We start from the raw sequence: 14,311 nt of genomic DNA, 5'->3' as shown, positions 1-14,311 counted from the left end.
TCAAGGAATCTGATGACGAGGAGACGCCTCGGACGTTCAAGGAACGAATGGAGCAACACGAGCGCCTACGTTGGGTTGACTGCCCAAGACAGTGTGATTATCACTTGAGGAAGCGAGAAGAAACCAGGAACAACGAGGACGATTGCTGCCACATCAACTTATGGCATAACGAGTGTCGAGTACAGCATCGCCAGGTGCACCAGCCAGGAGAAAAGGAAGCTCACGAAGAGCTATGCTGGATCAATTGTACGACCAATTGCCAGTTCCACAGGGAACAACGACGGAATGCTCGAAAGGTAGACGACTACTACCATAGCACGATATCCGCCGAGGAATGCAATGCGAAGAACTGCAGGATGCACAGAGCTGCAAGACCAAGAGTCACGACGACTAGGGTACCTAGGCAGGGTCAGGAAAGGTCCAACAAAGAAAAGAGCCACGAACGACTCTTATGGACGCATTGCAGGAAGGGATGTACCTTCCACCGACAACAGTTTGAGGACGCTCGCGGAGTGAACGATTACCTCCATAGCACCCTATCAGCAAACATCTGTGAGGCAGACGGATGCCCGATTCACAGAACGAAGAAGCCGGGGCCAATGAGGGAGGTTGCGAAGGAAGACATACCGCACCAGAATACCCATTGGAGCTTCTGTTACGACGACCAGTGTACGATACACTATTCCGCCAAGAAAGGCGAAGGCTACTTTCCTAAGAAGAGGAGAAGTGAGCAGACAAAAAACTAGGATGCCGCCAGGGACAGGGTCACGCTGGTGAAGGCAGTCCTAAAACGACCCTTAAGGAAGTACGCGAACTGGGAGCGCAAGATTTGCGGCTGCAGGCTACGGTACTTATAGACGGACACAAGGTGACGGCGCTCATAGACAGTGGGGCCGCACGAACCGTTATCTCACCCCGAGTGGTGGAGAAGAACAACATACCCTATCGGACCAAGAAGGTGCCGATGCGAGTGGTATTAGCCGACGATAGTCCCACGACATACGGGAACGGCTGGATTCGACTTGAGACCGAGGCAGTACCGTTACGCCTGGCTGGTCAAGAAAGCCGAACGAAGATTAGTATTATGGATCTTGGTGAGACCGAGATGATAATTGGCTACGACTGGTTGTTAGAGCACAACCCTGCCATCGACTGGCAAAAGAAATCGATACACAGCCGAGAACCTGTGCACAAGGTTGCTGGTATACGACGAGAAACACGCCCGACGGATCAACGCGCAAACCCAGATGGGAGATTCGGTGTGATTTCGCCGCATAAGATCGCGAGAATCTATGCGAAGGACCCTCAGAGAATAGGAGTCATTTGGATACGGCAGGTCGCGACCACGAAGGAAGGACCGGTACCACAGGTTGCGTCCGTTTATGACGAACCATTGCTGGCGGTTCCAGCAGAATACCGAACATCAGAGTTCAAGGAACTGTTCGAGGAAAACGAAGCAACAGACTTAGCAGAACACCAGGATTGGGATCACGAGATCATCTTGGAGGAAGGAGCGAAGTTGAGCCCAGGAGGAATGTACCCTATAGCGCCCGAGCACGATGCTGAGCTGCGGGATTACCTCCAGAAGAACTTGAAAAAGGGATTTATCCGACCAGGATCAGGCCCGATGGCCTCGCCTATATTGTTCGTAAAGAAGCCTAACGGGAAGTGGCGACTATGTGTCGACTACAGGAGGTTGAACAGCGTTACTCGGAAGAATCGATATCCCTTACCACTAATTACAGAGCTCATGGATCGACTCCAGGGAGCTAAGTGGTTCACGAAGTTCGACGTTCGGGAAGGATTTTACCGAATCAGGATCAAAGAAGGTCACGAGTGGATGACGGCGTTTAAGACGAAGTATGGACTGTTCGAGTATACGGTTATGCCATTCGGGTTGACGAATGCGCCGGCAACCTTTCAATCAGTCATCAACAACGCGCTCCACGAATACCTCGGAATCTTTGTTACCGCGTATCTGGACGATGTACTAGTGTACTCCAGCGGCACACGCGAAGAACATGTCGAGCATGTTAAGAAGGTTTTACGAAAGCTTAAGGAATACAAGCTATACCTTCAACCAGGAAAGTGTGAGTTTCACACGCAGGAAACGGAATTCCTCGGATTTATCATCTCAACCGAAGGAGTGAAAATGAACCCAAAGAAGATACAGACTGTACAGGAATGGCCAAAACCCAACACAGTCAAGGATGTTCAATCCTTCTTAGGATTTGCGAACTATTATCGAAAGTTCATCAAAGATTACTCGAAGATCACGGCACCCCTTACGGAGATAACAAAGAAGGAAATAGGTTTCAGATGGGAACAGGAACATCAGGAGGCTTTTGATCGAATCAAGCAGATATTCCTGGAGGCGCCGGTACTAGAGATGTACAGCCCTCAGAGACCCACCAGAGTCGAGACCGACGCGTCTGACTATGCACTCGGAGCTGTATTGTCACAGCAGTGCACGGATAAGAAATGGAGACCGGTGTTCTACCATTCACGGAAGTTCTCAGGAGCAGAACTTAACTATGATGTTCACGATAAGGAACTACTTGGAGTAGTCGATGCCTTTGAACAATGGGAGGTGTACCTGTTAGGACTCCCCGACACGATCGAGGTTTTTACCGATCACCAGAATCTGACGAGTTTCATGACAACGAAGAAACTCAATCGACGACAAGTCCGATGGGCTGAGACGCTTGCTCAGTTCGACTTCAAGATAACGCACCGCGCGGGGACGCTCAACGGAGCAGCAGACGCTTTAAGTAGAAGGTCTGATTTGCGCGAAGAGGGTCATAAGGAACCACATGACGCCTTACTTAAGACGATGCCCGATGGCAGTCTGAAGTACAACCAGCCGGAACTAGCTAAGGTAGCTAAGGTGGCCGAGCAGGTAGAAACGCTACAGCAACAGTGGCAGCAGCGAGCAGCCAGCTGGCAGTTCGAGCCCGACGAAGCAGGCTCCGACGAACTGTTGAACGACGAACGGGAGTACCGAGATATGGTTTCGAAGGATCGAACATATGTACCTCCACACATGAGATCGAGTCTCATACAGGAACTGCACGAGTCCACGGAATACGGACACGCAGGAATCGAAGAAATGGTTAGACGACTGTCTAAGGTGTTTGCGATACCACGTATGCGTACGAAGGTGCAGGAGATACTAGGCAACTGTTTGGCATGTCACCAGAACAAGCCCAAGAGACATAAGCCCTATGGCCTGTTACAACCCTTACAGCCGCCGTCTAGACCATGGACAAGTGTAACGATGGACTTCATAGTGAAGCTCCCGAGATCGTTGGAACCAGGATCAGCTCGATTTTGCGACACAATCCTAGTAATCGTGGACCGATTGACTAAGGCGGCAAAGTTTGTGCCTACGGAAGAGACTATTACGGCAGAAGAATGCGCGTACGAAGTCACCAAAGCATTAGTGTCAGAGCATGGGATACCTGAAGAGTTCATCACCGATCGTGATAAACTGTTTACGTCTAAATACTGGAATACATTCCTGGCGAAGTTAGGTGTCAAAAAGAAGCTTTCGACAAGCTTTCACCCGGAAACAGACGGCCAGACGGAACGAACAAACCAGACATTAGAACAGTACTTACGGATGTACGCCAACAAATTGCAGGACAACTGGGTAGAGTTGTTGCCGACAGCGCAATTGGCCTACAACAGCACGAGATCCACAACGACGAAGCATTCGCCGCACTACGCGAACTACGGATATGAGCCGGTAGCTCATCGAGATCCGAAGGACATTGAGAGTATCGCGGTAGGGGCAGACGACAAAGCGAAGCTTATGCGAGATTTGCACGAAGAATTGAGCAAGAACCTAGCTCAACGGAACCTCACGACATCCAAGGCAGCGAATAAACAAAGGATTGAGGGACCAACCTTTAAGAAGGGGGACAAAGTTTTCTTGTCACGACAAAACCTGAAAACTAAACGACCATGCAGGAAATTGGACAACCTCCGAGTAGGACCATTCGAGATCCTAGAGGAAATAGGAAAAGTAAACTACAAGTTGAAACTCCCACAAGGCATGCGAATCCACCCTGTCTTTCACAAGAAACTCCTGGAGCCAGCACCTCCAGATGCCGAGCTAGCAACGGACATAGAGCTCGAAGACGACGAATACGAGGTCGAAGAAATTAGGGACCTGCGGAAAATCGGTAGTCAGTGGAAGTACTTGGTCAAGTGGCAAGGATGGCCCGAGAGCCACAACACTTGGGAACCTGAAGGAAATCTGACGAACTGCAAGTCACTGGTACGTGATTTCCACCGGAGACAACCGGAGAAACAAAAGTCAACCCTAGAGCGGAGTAATCGGACTCCACGGGGAGAGAAAGAGGAAAAGAATAGTCAAAAGAAGAATCAAGAGGATCAGCCTGTAACCAGCCCGAATCAGCCAACGGTTCGGATAGCGGTGGTTCGACAACAGGAGGGCCCGTACCCCCAGGGGCTGAGCTCCCCTCGGCCTGCTCCTTCGCACGATCTTGGACGGCGATTATCGCAAGATCACGACGCGCAAAGGCACGTTTCCTATTCTTCACTTCCAGAAATTCTCGACGCAAACGAGACGACTCAGCTGCAGCTAGAGCTTGACGCTCTTCAGCCTGGGCCAACTCTAACTCTATGCGCTCACATTCGGCCTGGACTTCTTCCCACTCTTTCTCAGAGACAAACAAACTACACTCAGCGCCAACCGAGATACACCCAGCACAACGGCCGGAGGACGTTTCAACGAAGCAACGTATCTTCTTCTCCTCACAGCGCTTACAACGAAAATCCATTTCGACACCCTCCTCTTCAGCTCGCGAAGCACGAGCACGCTTCTGTTCAGTCGAAGTTTGAGCACGGGGGGCACGTTGTTTTTGGACCTTGGGCATGGTTAGGAAGGCTAGAGTCAGGAAAAGGACGGACACAATGGCCTGGGGCCCACCGACCTTATATGCAGCTGACGATTCAACACGCGGCGCGGCAAAACGATAATCCAGGGTATCGGGACGATACGCCTAAGAGGGGGGATAATGTTACAAGTAACAAGAAGGATTCTCTCCTTGACGAAGGGATGGAGGCAGGGAGCCTATGGACGTCCACGTCAGAAGGTAATGATCAACGCGGGGCGTAGATCACGTGACTTGGCATCTCGCCAAGAGGTAACATCCCGCCAAGAGGGCAGATGCCACAACATCGGGAGATGCCAGGGACATCTCGAACATCTCAAGATGCCAGGGCATTTGGGAGATGTCACAGATGTTAGGACTAGAAGCAATGAGGATATAAGGATGGATGGATTTCATTATTTACTCTCGTTGTGGTCAACTCAAATTGTACTTTCTTACTAGTTACTTAACTTCACAAGATTGATACTTGTTAGTCTATTCGATATAGATTAGGAATTGTCAACCTATTGTTACTTTCTATACAAGCACGCCCACTCCACTGTATCGCCAGACAAATACCTCACGGCGCTCTTCACACCATCTCACTCACCCTAACCCGGATCGAGCTTAGAGAAGTATCAGCACCAAACCCCGTGTAACACTAGCTCTAGGAGTTTCTTATAAAAGATAGGGTGGATTTATATACCTTATAGGAGTTTTAATTTATAGTTTACTTTTCTTATTTCCTCTAGGATCTTAAATAGTCCTACTTAGAGGTTATTTAATTTTCTATATAGTCGTTTAGTTTTTAGGTTTTATTATAATAAGAAAACTTTATCCCTCTTCTTAAAGGTTAGTTCTTTAATCCTTTATTTATTCGCTGCTTTAGATGTCGTAAGGTTCTATTAAGTTATATTCTTACTTAATTCTTTATATAAATCTTACATAAGCTTCGCTTTATTATCTACCCCTACTATAATACTCTTAATATTCTTTAGATCTTAATAAGCTACTAGCTTATATTTGTAGTTCGCGTAGTGCAGCAAATGCTTTATTATTATAGATCTTATACTATTATAGGCTAATTGCGCTATTAGTAATAACTTTACTTAGTTATCCTATAATTTATTAGCGTATATCTATAAGTACTATTTTAATATCTAGTTCGTTCGTTCTATCTAGCTATCTATTTCTAGGTAAAAGCTTATTAAAAGCTTCTTCTTAGCACCTAACTTTGCTAGGAATATATTCTAGTATTTAGATATAAATAGTTTATTATAATTAGTAATAAACTCTTTAGATATCCTATGCTCTAATACTAATGCTTTAGTAACTTCGTACGCGCACTCCTCTACTATAATAGTCTCTTCTATAGGTATAAACTTTGCTGCCTTAGTTAATTAGTTTATAATTACTAATATTATATTATAAAATTAAGCTAATTCTAGTTCTAATAATCTTAAGAGCTTTACTATAAAGTCTATTATTATACTTATCTATAGTCTAGATAGTAGCTATAAGGGTTATAATAGGCCGTAGGGCTTATATCTCTTAGGCTTATTCTAGTAATATGCTAAATAGTTGCCTAGTATTTCCTACACCTTTATACGTATACGTAGTATTATAAATACCTTAGATAGTCATCTAACTATTTCTTTAATTTCTATATATTTATATTCTATAGACTCGTGCAGTTCCTATATAAAACTTAATCTTATATGTAGAGGTATATATATTTAATCCTTTAAAACTATATCTTAGTACTCTCGTTCATTATTTAATAGTTTATTAGAGCCTATTTTATTAGGCTTAAACTGCCAGCTAGCTACTTACTACTACTATTATTGCTATAGCGTTTCTACCTACTTAGTTACCTTAGCTATCTTAGCTAGTTCTAGCTAGTTATACTTTAAACTACTATTAGGTATCGTTTTAAGTAAGGCGTTATATAGTTCCTTATAACCCTCTTCGCGCAAATTAAACCTTCTACTTAAAGCGTCTACTGCTCTATTAAGCGTCCCTACGCGGTGCGTAATCTTAAAGTTAAACTAAGTAAGTATTTTAGCCTATTAGACTTATTATTAATTAAGTTTCTTTATTATTATAAAACTCGTTAGATTTTAGTAATTAGTAAAAACCTTAATCGTATTAGAGAGTTCTAATAGGTACACCTCTTATTATTTAAAGGCATTAACTACTCTAAGTAGTTCCTTATTATAAATATTATAGTTAAGTTCTGCTCCTAAGAACTTCTATAAATAGTAGAACACTAGTCTCTATTTCTTATTTATGCACTGCTATAACAATATAGCTCTAAGTACGTAGTTAGACGCGTTAGTCTTAACTTTAGTAGGTTGTTAAGGGTTATATATCTTAAGTACTAGCGCCTCTAGGAATATCTACTTAATTTAATTAAAAGCCTCCTAATGTTCCTATTCCTATTTAAAACCTATTTCTTTTTTTATTATCTCTGTAAGGGGTGCTATAATCTTTAAGTAATCTTTAATAAACTTTTAATAATAGTTTATAAATTCTAGAAAGGATTAAACATCCTTAACTATATTAGGTTTTAGCTATTTTTATATAGTCTATATCTTCTTAGGATTTATTTTTACTTCTTTAGTTAAGATAATAAATCTAAGGAATTCCGTTTCCTACATATAAAACTTACACTTTCCTAGTTAAAGGTATAGCTTATATTCTTTAAGCTTCTATAAAACCTTCTTAATATACTTAATATATTTTTCGCGTGTACTACTAGAGTACACTAGTATATTATTTAGATACGTAGTAATAAAGATTCTAAGGTATTTATAGAGCGCGTTATTAATAACTAATTAAAAGGTTACTAGTATATTCATTAACCTAAATAGTATAACTATATACTTAAATAGTCTATACTTTGTCTTAAATGCTATTATCTACTCGTAACTTTCTTTAATCTTAATTTAGTAAAATCTTTCTTAAACGTTAAACTTTATAAACTACTTAGCTCTCTAAAGTTAATCTATAAGCTCTATAATTAGTAGTAAAGAATATTAATTCTTCTAAGTAATACTATTTAACCTCCTATAGTTAATATATAGTCGCTACTTTCTATTAAGCTTCTTTATAAATAATATAGGCGAGGCTATTAGGCCTAATCCTAGTTAAATAAATCTCTTCTTTAAGTTCTTTTAGAGGTAATCCTATAGCTTAGTATTATACTTAAGCGCTATAAGGTATATTTCTTCTAGGCTTAACCTCGCTCCTTCCTCTAGGATAATCTTATAATCCTAATTCTAGTATTCTACTAAGTCTATTACTTTATTTTCTTTAAATAGTTCTTTAAACTCTAATATTTAGTATTCTACTAGAATTACTATGTTAAGAGTATAGCTCGAGTGGAAGTAATATAAGACTTCTGGTGTCAAGCTTCTTGTTGGTTGGTTTTCGCAGATAGAGCGGCAGGGTGCAATATTGGACGTAACGTGCAAGTAGAATAACTCTCTGTATTGTACTTGTACTCAAAACTTAAGTTGAACACATCGAGCCATAAGGGCTCAATGCCTAATGCTATATACTTGTGCAGTCCTAGTGTCCTAGCAGTCCTAGTGACAGCAAAGGGTTGGGGGACTACGGGGATCGGTAGGACTGGTCACGTGGTCCTAGTGAGTCCTAGTGCATGAAGCACGCCAAGCCTGAGTAGGATCTGTAGGACTCGTCACGTGATTCCTTTTCGTACGGCATTCCCGTTATCTCGTAGTTTACTCGTTAAACAAATACAACGGCGAGATGCCCTCTACATTCTGAGGCTGGTCGTAACACTATCCTCCTCCTCTTGTGACTCGTCCTCGAGGCAACGTGTAGCCTAGGGTTAGAGGGGTGTGTTGCTCTGATTTTGTGTTTGCCGTAAATGGGGTGTTTGTAGAAATAGATTGTTGCTAGGAAAGGTGGGTTGTTGTAAACGAGGGTTGCTGTTATCGTGGCGTTTGTGTGAGCGCCGTGTTCCTAGGAGCGGGAGGTTTCTGCGAGCGTTTTGTTCTTGAAAATGCTGGGTTTCTAGGAACGCTTGGTTTCTAGGAACACTTGGGGATGGATACTTCCGTCCGTAACGGGCTTAGTGTAGCAAGCACGGCGTCTTCGGGGGTGTGGTGTTGGTTACGCTAACGTTATTGGGTTTTAGCGTGGTGGCACGCTATAACTGGGCTTGCCCCGCGTTATCTAGGTGCGCATCGTGTTCCTGATGAGTTCTCTTCCACTTTCTCGTTCCGCTTAGTTTCGTTATCGTCTTGCCGACCGCATCGAGTCCACTGGGGTCCTCGCTATGGTTTCTTGTTCTCGCTGTTCTAGGAAGCGGTTGCCTTGTAAGATGTCTTCTCTTAACCAAAAGTGTGCGAACTGTGTTCGTGCGAACTGTACGAGTTGTGAACCGGAGAATCAACCGTTGCCTGATTTTTCGAAAATTGATAAGGAAATGTCTCGTCTGGAGCAGTTAGAAGATGAGGAGGAAGCTCGTCTCCGTGTTGAAGAGGATATGGCTGAGGCGGCCTTGTCGCGCGCGCGGCAGGCGCGGGAGAAGCTTTCGCGGCTTCGAAAACAAAAGAAATTGTTGCGTCGGAAGGAGCAGGAGATGTTTGATCGTGGTTTGGCCACGGTAGAGGAGTTGGAGGCCCTTGAGAAGTTGGAGGAGTTCAACTCCGAGGTTGCGTCGGTAAACCCGGAGGCTCCTTTGGGCGCGGCTACTGTGGATTAGTCCTTCTTATAGGATGTTGGTGATACTGTGCCAGGCGCTGGCGGCAGTTCGTGAGGTTCGTCTCTCGTTCCCATGTGTTCTCGCTGTCTGGGTATCCTAACCATTTGACTAGGTATTCGGTTTCGTTGTTTCTGATTCGGTGTGCGATAATTCTTTCGACTTCGAATTCGTCTTCCTCTTTAGGTTCGTAATGGAATGTTTTTTGTAGTGGCGTTTCGGGGTCTGCTGGTTCTAATAGTCGTATATGGAATCGTAGGTGTATCTTCGCGTCGGCTGGCAAGTCGAGTGTATAAGTAACTGGTCCGTTTTGTTTGGAAATTAAAAATGGTCCGACTTTGACGTGGTCTAGTCCCTTGCTTGGACGTTGAGTGCGAAGGTTCTTCGTGAGTAGGTATACTTTATCCCCCTTTTTTAGCTGAGGTGCCATTTTTCTTTTCTTGTTCTGGTAGGAAATGCTTTGGCGTTGAGCCTGTTCGAGTGACTCTCGTAGTTCTTCGTAGATTTTCTTAAGTTGTTCGGCCGTTGCGATGGCTGCTTCTATCTTCAAACTTGGATATGTTCTGGCAAAGAGATTTGGATGTCGTCCGTGGTTGGCGAAAAACGGTGTTTTGCCTGTTGCTTCTGATGTTTTGTTGTTGTATGCCATCTGTGCCATAGGTAATAGTTGTACCCAATTGTCTTGCTGATGATTGGCGTAGATTCTGAGATATGTCTTCATTGTTCGGTTTGTTCGTTCTGTTTGTCCATCGGTTTGCGGGTGGTAGGCTGTCGATAGCTTTCTCTTAGTCCCGATTGCTGCGAGTAGCGTCGTCCAAAAGTTGGATGTGAATAGTTTGTCTCTATCGCTGATAATTGACTTTGGTATTCCGTGATGTCGAATGATCCGGTCGTGGATAATGTGTGCTAGGTCCACTGCTGTGTAGTCGTTCCTGAATGGTATGTATTCTGCTTGCTTTGTAAAGCGATCCACTACAACAAGTATCGCGTTGTAGGTAACCTTGGTCGTTGGATCCTTTGAAGCTGGTAATCCTGTGACAAAGTCCATAGAGATGTCTGCCCACGGTTCTTGCGGCAGTTCTAAAGCTTGCATCTCTCCGTATGGTGCATGTGTGCTATGCTTGTTCCTTTGGCATTCTGCGCATTTGGCGATGTATGCCGTAACCTTGTCTTTCATGCCCTTGAATTGGTAATTCCGTTGAATGAGTTCCATCGTCCTGGCGATTCCTGGATGTCCGTGTACAGGATCGTTATGATGTTCTTCGATGATGGTTTGCTGTACTTCTTCGGGTACGTCGTTCCCGATCTTCATGATGATGTTGAGTTCTTGTACGGGTCCTAATGTTCCGTCTTTGTTGATCTTGAGTATGGGTTTGTCGACTATCGTCTTAGTTCCTGCGATGTCGTGTCGTCGGCTGAGAGCGTCTGCTCTTCCGTTTTCTTTTCCTAGTGTGTAGACAATCTTGAACTTATATTGTCCTAGTAGTTCAGCCCATCTGGTCTGTCTTCGGTTGAGTACCTTCGTCGTCGTGAAGTGTACTAGGTTCTTGTGATCCGTGTAGATCGTGAGTTCTGAGCAGCTTTCTGCGTATACTCTCCAGTGCTGTAAACATGCTACGATAGCTAGTAGTTCTTTGTCGTGTACGTCGTATCGTTCTTCTGGTCCTGAGAACTTCCTTGAATAGTATGCTACTGGGTGCCATTTGTTGTCGATAAGTATGCTGGCACAGCCTCCTAGGGCTAGGTCTGATGCGTCCGTTTCAATCTTCATTGGTACGCCTGGGGTGAATATCCTAAAGCATGGTGGTGTGATACATGCTGTCTTGAGCTTGTTGAAGGCTTCGTCTGCTTCCTTGCTCCACACGAACGGCGTGTCCTTGCGCGTGAGTCGTGTCATTGGTATCGCGATCTTCGAGAAGTCCTGAATGAATTGCCGGTTGAAGTTTACAAATCCTAAGAATGATTGGATTTCTGTAACTGTGGTTGGTGTCGGCCAGTCCTTGATGACTTGAATCTTCTCTTCGCTCATCTGTACTCCGTTGACTCCTACTGTGTAGCCTAAGAAGTCGACCTTGGTCTTGTGGAATTCACACTTCTTCAGCTTGAGTCTAAGGCTGTGTTCGCTTAGCGCCTCGAGTACTGTCTTCACATGTCTTATGTGATCCTTCTCATCTTCTGAATAGATGAGGATGTCGTCCAGGTAGGCGATAACAAATATGTCTAGGTATAGCCTAAGTACGTCGTTGATAAGTTCCTGGAACGTTGCTGGGGCGTTCGTAAGCCCAAATGGCATAACTAGATACTCGTAATATCCGTATCGAGTTCTGAATGCTGTTTTCCATTCTTCACCTTTCTTCATTCTGATAAGGTGGTATCCATCTCGGAGATCTAGCGCCGTGAAGATCTTCGCACGAGATAATCGATCCCTGAGCTCTGTAATGTTTGGTAGTGGGTATCGATTTTTTACTGTGATGTCGTTGAGTCGCCGATAATCGACACATAGTCGATCCGTACCATCCTTCTTTGGTACAAACATAATTGGATATCCTGCTGGTGACTTCGATGGTCGTATGTATCCCTTGGCTAGACTCTTGTCGATGTACTCTCTTAGTACCTTGAGCTCTCTTTCCGATAGTTGATATATGGGCCCGAAAGTCGGTGTCTTTCCTTCCTGTAGGACTATCTCATGGTCCCAGGGTTTATGCTCTGGTAACGCTGTTTCGTCTACCACTTCCTGAAATAGATGTTCGTATTCCTTGTATTGTTCAGGGAACTCTGGAGTTGCGCTGTTCTCCCTTCCTCTCGCTTCGTGATCCGTTGGCCTGGTTTCGGTATCTGCGGAGTGTGGCTTCCTATCCTGGGAACTACCTTTCGAGTACGCTTTCTTCTCGGCGTTATTGCACTGCTTGGCAATGTTACTCTCATCTACCATCGAACTCTGCCGATGCGTAGGCTGGCTTGCGGTTGCGTCCGTTCCGCAGCACTCAAATTGAAACACCTTCGACTTCCAGTCGATCCGCGGGTTGTGTTTCCTAAGCCATGGGAGTCCTAAAATGATGTCGTGGGTAGCTAGTCCGATGACGTCTAGGTCAATTTCCTCCACATGCTCCTGGATGCTGAGTGTCACTTGTCTGACCTCGTGTGTAATCTCGTTTTCGTTTGGCATTGGCTCGCCGTTGGCTACGTGTAGTGGGTATGGCTGTTGTTTCCGTTGTACCTCGAGTCCGGCTCGGGCTACTACGTGCGCTGAAACATAGTTTGCCTGTGATCCTGAATCCACTAGTGCCTGCATCCGTATTCCGTCAAGCTTCGTCTTGAGCTTTATCAATCCTAGGGGTTCTAGTACGTTGATTTCCCTGGAGGGGCCTTGTTGCCCTGTCGTTGGCCTAAAAAAGACTCTTCTTGTCGATATCCGTAGTAGTCTTTTGCCACTGCATGCTTCTCGCATTCGCTGCTGAGGCATGTGTACCATTGGTCTTCCCTGCATTCCATCGAGGGACCGTCTGGGTACTGCACTTTGTGTGTTGTTTGCATCTGAATAATGTTTTGGCAGTCCGTTCTACCGGGAAAGTGCATTTTCTCACGCTTGTCCCATAAATGTGATGGGCAGCTGTCGTCCTTGCATTCGTACCATAGCCATTTGCACTTAGGCATGCCTTTAGCGTGCTGTGGGCTCCATCCAGCTCCTCCCTTGTCTGAGTAGTGAGTTGGGCAGTAGTCATGCGTACACGCGGTCCATGATATACTCGCGTGGTTTCTGTTCCTTGCGTCGTACCAGTACCATACAGGTTCGCAGGAGTTGTTCCGTCCTTGCGTCTTCTGTACTCGTGTTACCCCTTAGGGCGTGAGTCCCTGTTCTAACCTCGTAATGTTGGCCGTGATGTGTGTGTACGTTGGCAGTCGTTGAGTTGTCTCGATCTGGTAGAAGTCGATGTCTGATCGTAGGTGCCATAGCGTGTTGTATTTGTCGAGTAGTGTCTTGTTATCGTTGTAGGCCTTGTTGGGTCGTCCAAGTAGCGTGGATAGTGCGTTGATCCATTTGTCTACTTCTGCTGGGTTGTCTCTTGGATGGGTCTCGGGTGAGTCTGGTATCGCGCTGTCTTGCCTCTTTACGTAGGGCGTCGATGGTCTGTTCTCTTCCTGGAATCGTGCCATCTTCTCGTATTTGGACGCGAGGTGTCGTTCTTCCTCGTTTGGCGTCTCGTATTCCTCGTCGCTGGCTGGTTCAGCTTCGGATGTATCCTCAGACGTAGTTAGGGTTAGGTCGTCTAATCCGCTAATAACTTCCGTATCGTCTGGGTGGTATGTGATCTCTGGTCGGGTGATAACATTCCATGATTCGTTGTCATCTAGCTCCGATTTGTGGTGTAGGACGTTAAGGTGTCGTTTGACCTTGTTCTTGCTCAGGCAGTTGCGTGCTATGTGGCCTTCCTTGCCACATGCGTAGCAGTTGATCTTTTTCTTGTCGTCCTTATTCTTCTTGTGGTGAGGCTTGCTAGGTCCCTTTCCTTGATTCATGTTGTCGAGGTGCATGGGTTCGTATCCATTGGTCGCGTATGCACCGGGTGTCCTAGGCTGATAGCTCCTTTGTCGTCCCTGGTTGGGCTGCGAACGTCGGTGATGCTGTTGTCGGGGCCGATCGTTCTTGTTGTCGTGGTTGCGCGTTCCCTGGTTGAAT

At 45.1% G+C, this 14,311-nt stretch overlaps 1 protein-coding gene across 1 annotated transcript; it reads right to left on the bottom strand.

The window, feature by feature from the left end:
* Window positions 1–3,978: 3,978 nt before the first annotated feature.
* PSV08DRAFT_305663 (uncharacterized protein) lies at window positions 3,979–4,907 on the bottom strand (the record flags this gene model as incomplete). Its single annotated transcript, XM_066092638.1, has 2 exons — window positions 3,979–4,174; window positions 4,271–4,907. 2 exons carry the CDS (start codon window positions 4,902–4,904, stop codon window positions 4,167–4,169), a joined length of 642 nt encoding a protein of 213 aa, XP_065949053.1. The 3' UTR covers window positions 3,979–4,166.
* Window positions 4,908–14,311: the final 9,404 nt, after the last annotated feature.

This window comes from Bipolaris maydis, assembly GCF_028858645.1.
Source record: "Bipolaris maydis strain C4 unplaced genomic scaffold PSV08scaffold_8, whole genome shotgun sequence".
In the NCBI taxonomy this organism is placed as follows: domain Eukaryota; kingdom Fungi; phylum Ascomycota; class Dothideomycetes; order Pleosporales; family Pleosporaceae; genus Bipolaris; species Bipolaris maydis.
This window is presented reverse-complemented; position numbering and strand designations above follow the sequence as displayed.